The sequence below is a fragment of the Podarcis cretensis genome (genome assembly GCF_951804945.1).
Source record: "Podarcis cretensis genome assembly, chromosome: 17".
Classification (NCBI taxonomy): domain Eukaryota; kingdom Metazoa; phylum Chordata; class Lepidosauria; order Squamata; family Lacertidae; genus Podarcis; species Podarcis cretensis.
This window is the reverse complement of record NC_137187.1, coordinates 27,293,259-27,309,789: the sequence shown is the minus strand read 5'-3', so window position 1 is coordinate 27,309,789 and position 16,531 is coordinate 27,293,259. Positions and strand designations below refer to the sequence as shown.

General features: G+C 44.4%; 1 protein-coding gene and 1 long non-coding RNA gene across 4 annotated transcripts in view; one reads left to right on the top strand and one right to left on the bottom strand.

The window, feature by feature from the left end:
- Positions 1-16,531, bottom strand: part of CNTLN (centlein) — a 168,007-nt gene that overhangs the window by 1,509 nt on the left and 149,967 nt on the right. For 2 of the 3 annotated variants that reach the window (XM_079959168.1, XM_079959169.1), the window contains 2 exons: positions 12,837-13,031; positions 11,165-11,242 (listed from right to left, as the gene is read on the bottom strand). In XM_079959168.1, coding sequence (XP_079815294.1) covers positions 11,165-11,242; positions 12,837-13,031 — 273 coding nt within the window. Of the gene's footprint in view, positions 1-1,848; positions 2,074-11,164; positions 11,243-12,836; positions 13,032-16,531 lie in introns of all 3 variants that reach the window. The other variant, XR_013834310.1, reaches the window with a different exon arrangement.
- Positions 2,081-4,846, top strand: LOC307206652. The gene is made up of 2 exons (XR_013834459.1): positions 2,081-3,640; positions 3,947-4,846. It is a non-coding gene; the product is annotated as an uncharacterized lncRNA (long non-coding RNA).

The window sequence follows — 16,531 nt, the reverse complement described above, 5'->3', positions numbered from 1 at the left end:
GACTTTAGGCAAATGCTTTCAGAGGCATCCAGTGAAACTTTGGGGACTAAATGCAGGGGGGGGGGAATCCCTTCACAGATCAGGATTCTATTGGGAAACGTAAGCATAAAGGAAACTTCGGGGTGGGCGCAGGACAAGCTTGCACTGACTTTATTTATACTTTATGGTCAAAGTTAGAAAAACGACATTATTCACAGGATGGCTGTAATTCTCAAGAAAGCCTTCGTCACATGGCAAGTCAGCAGTCTTTGTGTCCTTAGAGCAGTGGTGTCCAAACTTTTTTCAAAGAGGGCCAGATCTGATGAAGGGCCGTGAGGGCCAAAAACCAAAGGGCCAACCAAAGTTGTTAACCTTTTTTAGGATTGAAGTTGTTGAGCTTTTTTAAGGATTTTACTCCAAAGTTGTTGAGCTTTGTTTAAGGTTGAAGTTGTTGAGGTATTTTTAGGATTTTGCCCCAGGAGATAAACTGCCACAGGGGCAGATTAAACAGACCGGCAAGCCGGATTAGGCCCCCCAAAAGGTCTTTAGACATGGCTGCCTTAGAGCAACAGTCCACAGCGGAAAGGAAATGTTTTTCACCACGTGAATGGGTTGCTTGTGAGCATCTAAATCTACACCAATTCTGTGAGCTCACTATGATGTTGAGAAGGAAGAAAGTGATTTCCACCAGCAGGCCACGCAACAGGTGTGAAATCTTGTGCTAAGTCTGGAAAAAGCCTTTCAGTTGCAGAAGGACTTCTGAGGATTCAACCTTTTCTGGCCCCAAAGGCTATGAACCTCAACAAAGTGGGCCAGGTTTCTGGTAAGAGCTAGAAACGGTAAATAGCAAATATGGCAAAAGTGACACCAGGGGCTAGATTTGAAATGCTCAAGCATGAGCCTAGGTCAAGGTAGATGCAGCATGTAATGACAGATGGACATATCAAGCATATAAAGTCATTCTGTTGAGAAGGTTGGGTTTGGTCGACAGATAACACTCAGCAGTTAGCACTAGCAGAAGACTTCACTCAACACAGACTTAGCACAAGCATCTTCTTGAGATGTTTTGCAAGTCCTTGTGCAACACTTTGTACCAGCAGACGCTGCGGAAAATATTTCACAATGTCTTGTGCTAACAGAAGCACTCCACTGAATTTCACTTCTTTTTCACAAAGGTTTTGTGCTAAGTCAGAGGAAGTCTTTTCATTTGCAGATGAGGGCTTCTGCTTGCACCTGTGGAACCAACCCATGGTACCTGAAGATTGCTAACCTCAACAAAATAGGCTAGGTTGGCAAAGGGGTTTGCTTAGAAATCCCTATAGATGCAGAGGTATTCCCACAATGGGGGGTTTAAGACCTTTCCTTCGCTGCAGGCCACACATCCAAATGGACCAATATCAGAAATAAGGATATGCGAGTTTGTTTGTTTTTTAAAGAAGTTTTCTTCTCCAGTTAAGTATTCATAGATGAATTAAGAACAAGAAAAAGTTGTATGTGGGGACATAAGCAAATGACTAACTCAAATCATCACAGATGAGAAAAATAAATTAATACAGAGAAAAACACATCAACATGTGTGCAGTTAAGGTTTCTTGTGCCAAAGAATACTGAGCCAGTGGGAATCATGGAATGCAGTTCACATGTGACTTTGTAAATATCATTTCCCTACATTATGCTTTCCCCCTCTTCATGTAGTTATGTATAGGGTAACCGCCATCCTTTCCATTCTTCAAAGTTTCTCAGACCTGTCTGTCACCACCCAGACCATATTTACTTTTGAGGCATCTTTATTTTTTCCTAATAACACTCCCCTTTAGATGAATGGATTACTTTACCACTGTCTTGGGCTCATATCATTCTGTATTTTACCTGCTGTTCACTACATTCTAAGGCTCCTTTGTCACTGTAAAATGATTTTTAAGGAGGTGTTTCTATCTTAATCATTCAGTGCAATCAAGGATAAGAGAGCTTGAAATGTTGCAGATGTCTTGCACATTTATCAGCTTCTGGGAATGTGTCCATGTTCTTATCTGGCTCTCTTTATAGACATACATTCCGCACTGCATCTTTGCAGTCTTCATCTTCAGTGGAGGCCTGCCAGATTTTTATTAATGGGTTAGTAAATATACAGATTTCCTCTGTGTGTTCATAATTCCTGAAAAAAAAGAGCTCACCCTACAGAATCCTATCAATGAGGCCCAAATGTTTACTCTCTCTCATAGGAAGCTACATTATACTGAGTCATAGTACAAGCCCTTTTAGCTCAGTATCAGAGGCACCAGGTTGCCCCCAAGATTGGGGGGGGGGGGTTTCTAGTATGTGTGACATCACTTGTATGACCCGCATGCCTTGGGAACGGCTCAGGAGGCTGGAGGAGCCAGCCAATGAACTTGCATTGTGCATGTCACATCACACACGCACAACATACACGGGGGCACCTGGAAATTGTGGGGGCCTGACCCCTTCAAACAAATATTGAGGGGGCCAAGGTGCCTTTGGCCCCCTAGAGTTGGCATGCCTGCTTCGTATGCATAGTGTAGGGGAAGCAGGCCATGAATAAAAACCAGGCCATAACTTTATTGATTAGGGTCAAATGTGTTTGGTGTGGGCACTGGGCATGTATCCAATGACCAACCAGCTCAGGTGCAAGTTGATTGACAGCTGGGGTTGACGAATACTAGGGCTCCCCCACAGTGCTTCTGGTGGAACCCCAATCAGTCAGTGGCCTATCAGCTTCCAAGCATCACTCTACCTGCATATATGATTTTTTAATTGACAATAGTTACAGATTATCCTGCCTGCAAGCTTGCCATCTACGATATGGGGCACGAAAGGCAAGAGCCACCAATTCAGGTTGCATAAATCAAAGAGATATGGCTCTTAAACAGCTGTTTGAATGGAAGGACCAGGCTGAATGTTGGTGGGCCCAGAGTTCATATATTTTATGACTTAGGCCTGGTCTCTACCCAGGGCATTTACAATGAAGGAATAAAAATGTGTATTCCTGTGGCAGGGAGTGACAAATTTGATAAGATGCAGCCAATGTTCCTGCAGCCAATCGGAAGCCGTGGAAGCACTGCCTGATGTTTGGGTTCCAAAGAACGTTCACAAACCAGAACACTCACTTCTGGGTTTGCAGCGTTCAGGAGTCAAAACGTTCGACTCACAAGGCGTTCAGAATCCAAGGTACGACTGTATATATATTCACCCTCTCCACCTACCATAAGCAAACACACACTTCTTTGGTTGAGGTGACAGAATGTAAAGATTAGGCCTCTCACTCTGGTCCTTTGCTGCCCCCACTTCCCCTGCAGTTTGCCCACTTTAAGATGTTTGACAGATTACTGTAATTTGATGCAGGACAGGTTGATTTAGAGTCCGCTAGCTTTGGCAAAGAATAGTTTTCAGAGTTTCCCATTTGAATTAAAATTTTAAGTCAGTACAGTGGTACCTCAGGTTACAGACGCTTCAGGTTATAGACGCTTCTGGTTATAGACTCCGCTAACCCAGAAATAGTACCTCGGGTTAAGAACTTTGCTTCAGGGTGAGAACAAAAATCGTGCGGCGGCAGCGGGAGGCCCCATTAGCTAAAGTGGTACCTCAGGTTAAGAACAGTTTCATGTTATGAACGGACCTCCAGAACAAATTAAGTTCTTAACCTGTAAGGAAATACAGTGGTGCCCCGCAAGACGAATGCCTCGCAAGACGAAAAACCCACTAGACGAAAGGGTTTTCCGTTTTTCGGGGCGCTTCGCAAGACGAATTTCCCTATGGGCTTGCTTCGCAAGATGAAAACGTCTTGCGAGTCTTGCAATTTTTTTCGCTCCCCCCCCCTTTTTCTAAGCCGCTAAGCCGCTAATAGCCGCTAATAGCGCTAATCTGCTAAGCCGCTAATAGGGTTGCTTCGCAAGACGAAAAAACCGCAAGACGAAGAGACTCGCGGAACGGATTCTTTTCGTCTTGCAAGGCACCACTGTATCCCTTTCCTATACAGTTGCATGGCCTGACAGGGTCCGTCGAGATGGTATGCATATCTCCACTGGGATACCTTGTGCCTCACACTGCAACCTGTTTATTCAGCTAATTTTGTGTGATGCAACGTTCAGTTGCTTTTCATAAGCCACATCACTGCAGAGCTCATATTACCTTATTGAAAAAGACAACCCTGAGCAACAGAAAACAGTTTTACCAAAGTTTGTGATTGCTTTGAAGGGAACAGGGGTTGCGTTGTGTGCTGGGTGATGCCGATTCTTCACGAGCTGCCTATTGTACAGATTTCAGCTGCCTTTAATGTAAGGATACTAGAAGCTTTGCTCTCTGAGGGTTTCAAGAGAGCAAGGCCTCGTGAGAAAGGAGGCAGACATCAGAGAAGTAACTCTGCTAGCAAATGTCTCCAGGGACAGGGAAGTCCCATGAAACAGCTCAAAGGGCAGCTACAACTAGGGGGCAATTTTTAATTTAACTGGCCCCCTCCCAATCTTTGATCTTATGATCTGTTTTGCTTAAATTAAGCATTGGTGGTAGTAAGAAAAATGGCAGGTTTGGTACATAATAAAAAAACTCACATGACCCAATTCCAACGGTCATAGATTACAGTAAGCAAAGAAAGAAAAATGGAAGATTCATATGAAGTGGTCCTTAAAGATCCAGCAATGTTTGGTGTCTGATAAGACACTGCACTATGCTATGGATTTCCCATTTGTTATCCTTCTGCCTGCAAGGCAGGGGGGAACAGCAAACAGAAAGGAAAGAGTCACACAGGGAGTGCCGCCATGTTTGTGCAAAGCAACAGGGTGACTATGGGTATTACTGATATGTATGCATTTTCGTAAAATGTATATACCACTTGATAGTAGAAACACCGCCCCCCCCCCCCAAATTCTTGCCACAGATCTGCCCTGCACCACTTTGCCTCCACCCTGCCCCTGACTTGGCAGAAGCAAGGGTTGACATTTGGTCCTCTTAACACACATAAAGAGCCTCTTAATTAGAGTGACGGCATTTTAGGCAAAGCAAGAATATTGGTCAGCCCTTTAACAGGTGACCTTTAGCTTCTGCTGCAAGGTAAGTTCTGCAGCGCTGAAGCAAGGGGAAAGGGCTTAAGCAGTAGACCATCTGTGATTTGGCTGCTGTGTCCTGGCTCCTGCATCTCAGCCAGGCATTATATTTCCAAACCCAAATATTTATTTACAAGTCAGCCTTGCAAATATCAATGGTTTAAACAGAAGCCGGGTTCTTTCATTAGGTTCTCATCCTCAGCACACAGTGCTATATTACACACACACACCCTGCCGCCCCCAAAGCATCTCTTCAACAACAAGGGTTTACAAATACATATTTTCACTTTTTAAAGGACAGAAGTGAGACTATATAAAGGGTTACTTTGATTATGGATAGCTGGAGAAATGTACGTTGGACATTGTATATGCGTAGGTATGCCACGTAATAGATCTCCTAACCAAGTCTTTCTCCATAAACTCTGTGTGCATCTGTGCCATGGGAGGTCATTGATTACTCTGCATTCCCTGTGCTTTAAGAAATGTTATGCATTGGAGGGACCCATTCATTTTTTCTTTCCTTCCCCAAGGCTTTCTGAGCTATATGGATACGCGTTTCCATTCCAGCTTGAAATTATAAGAACGATGTGACTTTAAGAATTGGTTCCAGTTTGCTTTTTCCCCTCTTCCTATTTTCCTTTTGCGTCATATCCTTTGGTTCATAAGCCTTTTTGGCAGGCTTCTTTTGACTATAGGTAAGCCGCTCTTGGAGACTTTTCAACAGAAGAGCAGGGCAGAAAGCCAATTAACCAGGGATGCAGAACTTTCTCCAGCCAGATGTTGCTGAAGGCCAACTCCCATCAGCACCGGAGAGCAGGACCAACGGCAAGGATGATGAGGTTTGCAGTTCACCAACATCAGGAGGACCAAAGGTATTGTAAGTGATCCATAGATACTTTGGTGACAAAAGGCGCAGTCCTTACTGAAGGTCCAGTAGGAGGCTATAGGATTCTGCGGAAGCCCTGCTACACCGGTGGAAAGCAAGAAGCACCATTACTGTGACACTCCAGATATGCCAGTGGAATGTGGAGCCGGCCAAGGGAATGGCAGTAGAAGTGCTGTCGTTGGCTGAGACATTGGGACTGAGGATGCTGCAATGTCATCCTGCATTCAGTGTGCATGGGGATAGAGGCATGTGCGTGTCCCAATGCATGGATGGCATGCGCTGATGCCAGCAGAGTCCCTGATTGAAGGCTTCTGGCAATGTATACGGGGACGTTGTGGGTGCCTCTGTTGTGTTTATTCCACCGTCATATATTCCGGTTGCATTTCCTTGGCCTCATACGAAGGTCCATGCTTCCTCTCCTCTCCTGGGCGAAACATGGTAGCCATTCCGCTAGCATATGTCGCCCCTGCACCCCCAACACGGGTAATGCGAGGATAGGATTGCTCCGTAGAAAGACTCTAATAGCCCATTAGGTGAAACAAGAGCTCGCTGGAAGCTTTCTCTCCACTCTGCCTGTAATCTCACTCATATGGGCCGGGGCGGGGGGAGATCACTTTATGCAGATATATTTGTTCAGCAACTGCCCAGAAATATTATATTTGTTAATCAGCAACATTATTGATGATTTCCTTAGGCAGAAAAGATCCCGTCCCCTTTAGGTATCAGCAATACAGGAAACACAGGTGGAGATGCAACATCTACGAGGTGTGCCCCGGTTTACGACTCCTCTCTGGGGGAATCTTTAAATGACAATAAAGAACAACCAGTGCTCACCATGAAACTGCTCCCTCCCAAATTCTAATGTAGTACTAAAACGGTGCATGTCAGCAATAAAAATAAAACGTCTATGACATTTTAAATGTTATCATACTGTCACAGTGGAATAAAATTAGCTTGAAAAATGATCCAAAGGGATGTGATGCTGTTCATTTATGTATAACAGCAACAGCAGCAGTTTCCCTGTGTTCATAAAGGTTTCTCCATTAAATTTACCTCCAGTCAATAATTAGGAGTCCACAAATAAACCTAGGCAATTAAATCAATACTGTTGGGCAATTATGTTCTAGAGGCCAGGCTCAATGGCACAAGAAGACACTATATCAAACTTCGGTATTAAGTGATCTCATGTACTTTGCTGCAAGACATTCTGCGAGGGGGTGGGGAGGAAGTGGGGGTGGGGGAAGGTGGCCCAGCAGATCACAAAACGGACGTAAACATCTTGGATGGGAAACGCAAATGACACAAGAGGGCTCTAACTTTTCCAAGCTTATTGGCCTCCACAGAACGGGCAGGAGTTTTCATGTCAGCCTGGCTCCACAAAACTGGGCGGGTGCCTGCGGTACTGGTCCGCTGAGAGAAGGAGTATTCAATATCTTCCATGTGCACCTGCAACATATGATACTACCCTCACTTTCACAGGTATATGCCAAAAAGGCAGCTATCTGGCTTAGGCTTGTGAAGTTTTGTTGTGATTTAGGGCTGCCTTCCATTTTCTTCCATCGTCAATGCTTCCATGTAGAACATCACATGTCCACTGGCATGCTTGAGGAACAAACGTTATGTTCATTCTGCTATTTCTAAACATGCTGGGAAGCCATGGCAAAAAGACAGAACAAGGGCCATTGTAAATCCACAGTCAACTTTTGGAGCCCGTAGTTGGGAGTTCGAAGCCATGTGCTTCCCACTTGGTGGTGGTGAGAAATGAGCAGAAGTATGATCTGAATCATCTCCAAAGGCTGCAATTCTCAACACACTAATGTGGGAGTAAGCTCTGAACTCAATAGGGCTTGCTTCCAAAGAAATAGCATTATGCTATAAATGACATGAAGTCCCACTGGATGCAGGAAAGATCCTGCCTTTTCAAAATTACGTGGATTCCAGCCGGAAACCTAAAACTTTGCCTAACTAAGTTATGCACTAATGGCCAGGTGAGAAGTTCAAAAGGAGGATACAGAAAACATTTTTTTTCTATTTGATCTTTCTATCGTATAGACTGGCAGAGGTAAAGTTCTGGAGAACTTTTAACTATGGAGTGGGACGCAGGTGGCGCTGTGGGTTAAAGCCTCAGCGCCTAGGGCTTGCCGATCGAAAGGTCGGCGGTTCGAATCCCTGCGGCGGGGTGCGCGCCCGCTGCTCGGTCCCAGCGCCTGCCAACCTAGCAGTTCGAAAGCACCTCCGGGTGCAAGTAGATAAATAGGGACCGCTTACCAGCGGGAAGGTAAACGGCGTTTCCGTGTGCGGCTCTGGCTCGCCAGAGCAGCGATGTCACGCTGGCCACGTGACCCGGAAGTGTCTCCGGACAGCGCTGGCCCCTGGCCTCTTAAGTGAGATGGGCGCACAACCCCAGAGTCTGTCAAGACTGGCCCGTACGGGCAGGGGTACCTTTACCTTTACCTTTAAGAGTTTTTGAGACTACCACCTTCCCTCTTTTGTCTTCCCCAGATATTGTGTTACGTCAGCATTACTGTTAACCGGAGCCCCTGCTTAACTACAGTTTCAGATCCTGCCTATGATAGAAGCCTGCTTAGCATTGATAATGGCAAACATCAGTGACAGTAACACTTAGCCAGGGTTAAGGTGGTCAGAGGAAGGATGGCAGAATTTGTGCCACAAAGGAAGAAAGGAAGCAATGAGCAAAAGGGAAAGTATAGAGTGAGTTCTCAGTTGTGTCATCAGCTCCCAGTCTCTTAACCACAGTTAATGTATCACCAGAATTACATAGGCACCAACCCCATAAAACGGTTGCCTGATTCATACTTCCTATTGACTGGATATTTGCATTTCTGGGATTTTTGGGCAATGAAAGTATTGGCGCTCCTTTAACCTTTTGATAATAAATTAAATACCAGCCAGTCAATAAATAAATATCAGCCATCACTGTAACACTGGATTTTAAGTTTTGATCTCATTTATGGTGAAAATGTTTGCTGCTTTTAACTGGGTGCACAGATTGAAAGCTATTTCCACAAATCTCCCAAACCGTTTTAAAAACCCCCCTTTTCACTTTCTGAAGAGAAATCGCATGTGCATTTTACGACATTTGTGCAATAAATACTGCAGCGCATCTGTCATAAACAGACTCTTCTCTTCGTAGGACAGTTTCTCCCTGGATTAGGGAGACACATTAGCAGAACTGGGAGGATAAATATACTACACAGGAAAGAAGTTTCAAAACCCAGTTTATGTTGTCAGCCATCTTGAAACAAAAGCTGGCTATGACTAGAAAAGCAGGGCTCTCACCTGCCAATAAGCTGCCCTTGATCACTTACAAGAGGGGAGCATCCCAGCAGACTTGTGTGTGTATTAAAAAAAAAAGACTTGAAAGAGAAGAAAAAGTATCACACAGGTCACAGCGGCAGTCTCAATGGACCCCTCAGGGATTTCAACTAGTCTCAGCCTTGTCATCCTCTATGCAGCCTTCCACTCTGCCCAGAAAATGTCGATAGGAAAATGTTTGAGGGGCCTCTGGTGGAAATTTTTTCATTCTTTCTGCATTGACAGGATGCCAAATCAATATTTACTTCCCACTAACAAGCTGCTTGAGGTCTCAGTAGAAAATATTGTAGAGAATGCGGGAAGACACGGTAATAAACAGCTGTCTGGCTGTGAGGAAAACATGAATTGACTGGAAACAGGTCCATAGTAAAAGGTCACAGAAACCCATGAACTCCTCAGGTGTCCATATCAACTACTAACTTTAAAGGCACATGATAAAAAAATCTTTTTCCTAAGACGTATGAGGGAACAGATCCTTTTCTCTCCACCATGGATATAGATAGACTCAATAATTTAATTAATACGTTTGCCGAGATGTAGGCTTGTCTCCCTAGATGTTCTATTTTCCATATGTATCATTAGCTCAAAGGGGACGCAGGTGACGCTGTGGGTTAAAGCCTCAGCGCCTAGGGCTTGCCGATCGAAAGGTCGGCGGTTCGAATCCCTGCGGCGGGGTGCGCTCCCGCTGCTCGGTCCCAGCGCCTGCCAACCTAGCAGTTCGAAAGCACCTCCGGGTGCAAGTAGATAAATAGGGACCGCTTACCAGCGGGAAGGTAAACGGCGTTTCCGTGTGCGGCTCTGGCTCTGGCCAGAGCAGCGATGTCACGCTGGCCACGTGACCCGGAAGTGTCTCCGGACAGCGCTGGCCCCTGGCCTCTTAAGTGAGATGGGCGCACAACCCCAGAGTCTGTCAAGACTGGCCCGTACGGGCAGGGGTACCTTTACCTTTACCTATCATTAGCTCAAACAAATATGGTGTTAACCTTTCCTCCAACTCATGCGAAGTCTCAAAAGCTTAAGAGAAAAGGATGTTTAGGAAACACCCTTGAAAATTTTCAATAGATTTTATTTTTTGTAAAAAGATACTGAAATGCGCTTTAATTAAATCTGTACTTGAGCCTCTCAGACTTAGGTGAACTCTGCCTAAGGTATTCAACTTCCTTTCTTTCCCCAAAACGTAAGCAGGAATGGTTCACTTGGGGCTGAATTTAGCTAGGGTTGACATTTTCTTCCAGCCCCTCCGCCTGTCTTCCTTTGCTGTATTCACCAAGTGGCTTCTCACCTTGCAAGTGCCACTAGGAGTGGGGAGCAAGGTGACATCACGGGAGGCCAGGTGAGATGTGCACTGATCACCGCTTTTGGCTTGGCCAATGCATCTTCCCATTGGAAAATAGGAAATCCAAATAGGGACCTCCACCTGACATCATTATTATCAATGATTTCTCTGTAGGAAGGGCTCCCGGTAGGCGAGTGAGAAGCAGAGCTTTTGGACCAACCAGCCATTTCCTCGGAAGAGAAACACTCTGTTTCTTACTCAGATAACGGGCTCCTCTCCCACCAGGAATTGGGAAATCACTCCAGATCTACCGTGCAAATAGCCTTAGAAGAAGTTCTCCTTTTTCAATAGAAAGGATCCCCATAAATACAGGAAGGAGGTAAATGAGATTCCCACACTTTTTTGGCCTTCTTCACACTGGGAACTGAACTCTCCCCATCTTAGCTGTCAAAGGTGGGTGATAACAAGAGTGTTCTCTCCCATAGCTGAGGAAGTCAGCAAGTGCAGCATATATTTTCTGGACAATATTGTGTAAAAACCGCATCTTTCCGGTAGATAAGCAATTGCATGCCATGAAATAAACAAATTATAGCCATGGTTATACTTGATGATATAGCAAAAACCAAGCACCTGTCCTTCAAGAAGCTTCTGTAAGTAGCCCATCCATTCTTTGTCGCTTTCATATTCCATTTTCATCTGTTGTGTTTCCTAAAAACACACACCAAAATAAATAAATATTGATGATGAAGAAGAAGAGTTTGGATTTGCTATCCCACTTTATCACTACCCTAAGGAGTCTCAAAGCGGCTAACATTCTCCTTTCCCTTCCTCCCCCACAACAAACACTCTGTGAGGTGAGTGGGGCTGAGAGACTTCAGAGAAGTGTGACTAGCCCAAGTCACCCAGCAGCTGCATGTGGAGGAGCAGAGACGCGAACCCAGTTCACTAGATTACGAGTCTACCACTCTTAACCACTACACTACACTGGTGCACAACAATTCCTCTATTACAGGGTGCAGAAGTTGGGGCCTGCCACCCCTTGTCAGCCAGATCACCCTGTCTACTAGCAGCAACATTTAAAGGGATATAAGAAGTAGAGAAAGAAGACTTTTCTGTCCCAGGCAATATTGAGCAGGGCTTTCTTCAATGCAGTCCCAACCCTCAGTATAGCTCCACCGTGTTGTTAACTTGGATGTCAGGTCTGTGGCTTCTCAAGGCACAAATGGTGGACCTCCACAGCTGATGAGTCAGTGGTTACAGAACTTCTATCACAAAACATGTGGCTTTTGGAGCTTAGCATGGGGGATGCATTTGAGGGACAACTCCAAACTCCCCAAGGATCTGTGGAATAAGTTCTTTTAAACCTTGCCCATTTATTCACGAGCGGTTCACCCTTCCCAATAGATTTAGCCCACATCCCAAAAATACTGAAGTACTGTTTCTGGGGGAGATGGACAGGTAGGTGGTGGTGGGGGCCTCCCTGGTCCTGAATGGGATGACTGTGCCCCTAAAGGACCAGGTGAGCAGCCTGGGGGGTCATTTTGGACTCAATTCTGTCCAAGGAGGCAAAGATCAATTCTGTGTCTGGAGTGCCATACTTACTACTGGGGGAATAGTTTACTTGGAATTGGAGGGTATGAAATACGTTGCATTTAAATTGTCACTCATTTCTGAGTGGTGGCAGGCAAGAAAAAACTAGGGAAGGGCCAGAGCACAGTGATCAAGAAAACATGCAGAAGGGCCCAAATTGAGGCTACAATCCATTACTGGAAGTAAACTGCGTGCAAAGACGGGTTCGAGCAGATGAAAACAATAGTGGGTCCAATGATCAAGAAGGCAGTTTCCGCATGTGCTGTGGAGGGAAATGAGGGGCAGATGGGGCTTGTCAACCTGGAAAACTCTGGTCCTCAGCCTCTGCTATGCTCTTTCATGAGAAAGGCTTCCGGAAGAAACCCCAATGAAAAATCCCGCTGCCTTGAGGGACATCTTAGGAACAAGAAAAGGCTAAAGAATAAACCATACAAACAAGCAACAACCCAATACATACATAGAATCATAGAATCTTAGCTAAAGAATCCATGACACACACCCAGTCTAATCTTGTTATTGCACTGGCGGAGCCTTATGGTGAAGGGTGGGTAAGAAATCAGAAGAGGAGGAAGAAGAAGAGAAAGAGGGGAATAAATTTATAGAGTCTAAGTGACACTGCTACAGCCCACTGAGTTAAATGGAGCTATGCCAATCCACACCAGCAAAAGACGCGGCTTCCTTTTAGCAAAACCAGGTGTTATTGGTAGCTTACCTCATCATCCTCAACATCAAGTAAATTGTCTAAATCAGTCTTTGAAATGTTAAGGATAGATGCTGCCACGTGCTGGGCTCGGTAAACAGACGCTTTGGAAACGCTGTTGCATTTTTTGTTTTCTTGCATTTTTTTAGTACATCTGATTCGCGTTCTCATCTCTTTCACACTAGACTGCAACTCTGTGGCCAAACTCTAAGGAAAGTGAAATAAAGAAATAAATGATCAGTACATTTCCAGATCACCTTTCAACGCCTTTGGTCTTCATACTGGCACATCACAAATGCTTTAAGGCATGGCTGCAGTTGGGGTAGAAGTCATAATCAAAAGAAAGTAGGCTGCACATGACATATAGGTGTGTAACTGCACAAGCACACGTGTGTAATCGATAAACACCCCATTTGTTTGGCATATGTATGTTAATAACATCCCTAGAATAGAACAGAGCAGAGTTCTGGAATGACTTTGGACAAAGTTTGATGTGTTGAACAAGACCGTTCTACAAATAAACCACCCTATTTATTGTTTTAAAAGAACCTCAACATGAGAAACCACATGAGGTAATTAAGTTAAAAATAACAAAACCCTGCCTACAGTCCCCAAAAGCTGCCACAGCTGTTATCCTCTTTTGAATTTGCCTGAATATTAGACCCGTGTTTTGCTCTAGATGTTAAACTTTGGTTCCACAACGGGGTTAATGGTGCATACGTACTCATTCAATAGGATGAGTTCAATTAGTTAGGATTTACTTCCATTTAAATAGATTTGCAGCTTAAAACCTGCAATAGCACCCAAGAAAAGATAATGCATCATAAACATGCACATCAAATGCCAGATGTTGCCTCATTGGAGCAAGCTTCTATTAGTGCTAAGATTCATACAGTTGTTCATGAGTAAACAACAACAACAACATGGAATTTATTTTGAAATAAAGTTAAAAATTCAGGTGACAAAAAAAGGAAGAACACATGTAACAATACAAGAAGATCACTGATCATAGTCCTTGTTGTTGTTTAGTCGTTTAGGCATGTCCGACTCTTTGTGATCCCATGGACCAGAGCACTCCAGGCACTCCTATTTTCCACTACCTCCCGCAGTTTGGTCAAACTCATGCTGGTAGCTTCGAGAACACTGTCCAACCATCTCGTCCTCTGTTGTCCCCTTCTCCTTGTGCCCTCCATCTTTCCCAACATCAGGGTCTTTTCCAGGGAGTCTTCTCTTCTCATGAAGTGGCCAAAGTACTGGAGCCTCAGCTTCAGGATCTGTCCTTCCAGGAAGCACTCTGGGCTGATTTCCTTCAGAATGGAGAGGTTTGATCTTCTTGCAGTCCATGGGACTCTCAAGAGTCTACTCCAACACCATAATTCAAAAGCATCATAGTCCTTAGCCATCATTAAATTTTAGTACTCCAAAAAGCCTAGTGTATCTTCACATGTTGAGACATTGGCAATAATGTTTGTTTGTTAAAGTCAGATTTAAGAAAGAATATGAAAAACAAAGCAAGACGAAAAGGGGACATGGAAGACACACACATATGGACAGCTTCAGACCAAAAAGTATATAGCACACTGGATACGGCCACATCATATGCCTCAACAAGCGCTTTTCAGCATTACATCTCCAGCATCTATCTGTATTAGACTGCCTTCTGGTACAGGAATTGCAGATTCCAGTATCTCTTCCTTTCCATCTCCAATACCACCATTTCACAGGGAGTCCAGGGCTTCAGCAGCATGTCATCAAAGAAGTCCAGAAGAGCAATCAAAGAAGCAGCATGTCATCAAAGAAGTCCAGAAGAGCAATCCAGTCCACTGGATTTCATTCAGACTCCAGGGATGCAACCCCCTTGCCAGTGACATTCCAAATCCCACCAGGGAATGGTCCGCCCTGACAATGGATTTATTACAATCCACTGACCAACAGACCAGTGACCAACAGATCCTTGGTTTGTTGCAAAGACTTGTGCAAGGTTGTGTCTCGTCACATGGATTGGGTCCTTGATAAGCTGAGACAGGCCCAATACCAGAAACAAACCCTCAAAATCAGTCCAGCGTAGATTGGCTTCCTGGTGAGAGTAATATGTTATTTCATACCCTCCAACCTTTCTCTGATGAAAGTAGGGACTTCTTTTTCTTTTTCTTCTTCTTCTTATATCCCACCAACCTGACTGGATTGCCCCAGCCACTCTGGGCAGCTTCCAACATATATAAAAGCATAATAAAACATTAAGCATTTAAAAAAACCTTCCCTCTAGAGCAGTGTTTCCCAACCTTGTGCCTCCAGCTGTTTTTGAACTACAACTCCCATCATCCCTGAATAGCAAGACCAGTGGCAAGGGATGATGGGAATTGTAGTCCAAAAACAGATGGAGGCACAAGGTTGGGAAACACTGCTCTAGAGGACTGCCTTAAGATGTCTTCTTAAGGATGTATAGTTACTTATCGCCTTGGCGCGGGGGCCGCATAACTCCATACCCTCCAACATTTCTCCAAAGAAAACAGGGACGTCCTAAGGAAAAGTGGGACATTCCGGGATCAAATCAGAAACCAGGGCGGCTTCTGTAAATCCGGGACTGTCCCTGGAAAATAAGGACATTTGAGTGTCTGTTATTTGTTCTTCGTGTAGCACTGTCTGGGATAGAAAGGGGGCAAAGCTATGGTCCCATTACAATTCACTACATGCTACGGTCCTTCTGGGCCCATCGACGTCATCAAGGCCGCACTGCAAACTTCCAGCCTCCAACACTGAAAGTAAGAAACTAGAGAGAGGATTTGCCTCCAGGGATAAAGAGATGCATAATGTTGCTTCTGTTGCTAGATCTATAGCACTGGAGGGCAATGCTGCAATCCAGCACATTGATTTCAATTGTTCTTAAGCACCTCTAACTGAATACTGGATTGCAGCCCAAATGGCTAATCAGCAGGCAGGACTTTAATAACTCGTACTCCACTGATGTTTTTGTTTTCCCCTGTGCTGGATTCTCATGGTAACCGTAAAACTATCCCTAGTGTTCCCCGACCATCAGTGCCACAAGGGAAGCATTGCAGTTTTGAATATGTTTTTAATTTTGGTAGCAAATAATTAAATGGCAAAGAGCTTGAAGTTTTTACAATGGAGGCGCACATATGTTTTAGAGGCTCATGATCTATTTTCCCACTAGAGTACTACAGAAGATAGAATTCCCCCTGTGAAAACTCACCAACCCAATCCTTCTTAAGTAGCTAATAAGTTCAATGCTGAGTATGTAAGGGAATGATCAAACAGTTTCACCAGCAGCACTAGCTCATACTGGTTTGATGGAAAAGAGAGAGAACTACATAAATAACGGCGAATTTCTGCGCAGCTTTAGAGAGATCACACCTGAATATTCAGTCGGCCTTAAACAGCTGGCATTCAGACATGATCAAAACAAAAGTATTATCTGTCAGCTGAAAGCAATGGCTTAGCATTGGCAGCAATGAGAGCCAAAGTCTGATTAAAGAACGAGTAAGTGGTTTATGAAAAAGATTTAAGCAGAAAGGTGGAAGAATATGGTAGAATAGAGAAAGGGGAGTCACCACACACAATAATTCAGTGAACATCCAGCAGTTTCCCACTAATTCAATTGTAAACAGCTCCGAGAACATGGCTGATACGGAGGGGTATACACTTTCTTGAAATAAATAACTGTGCAAGATAGCAGACTATTTTTGCTA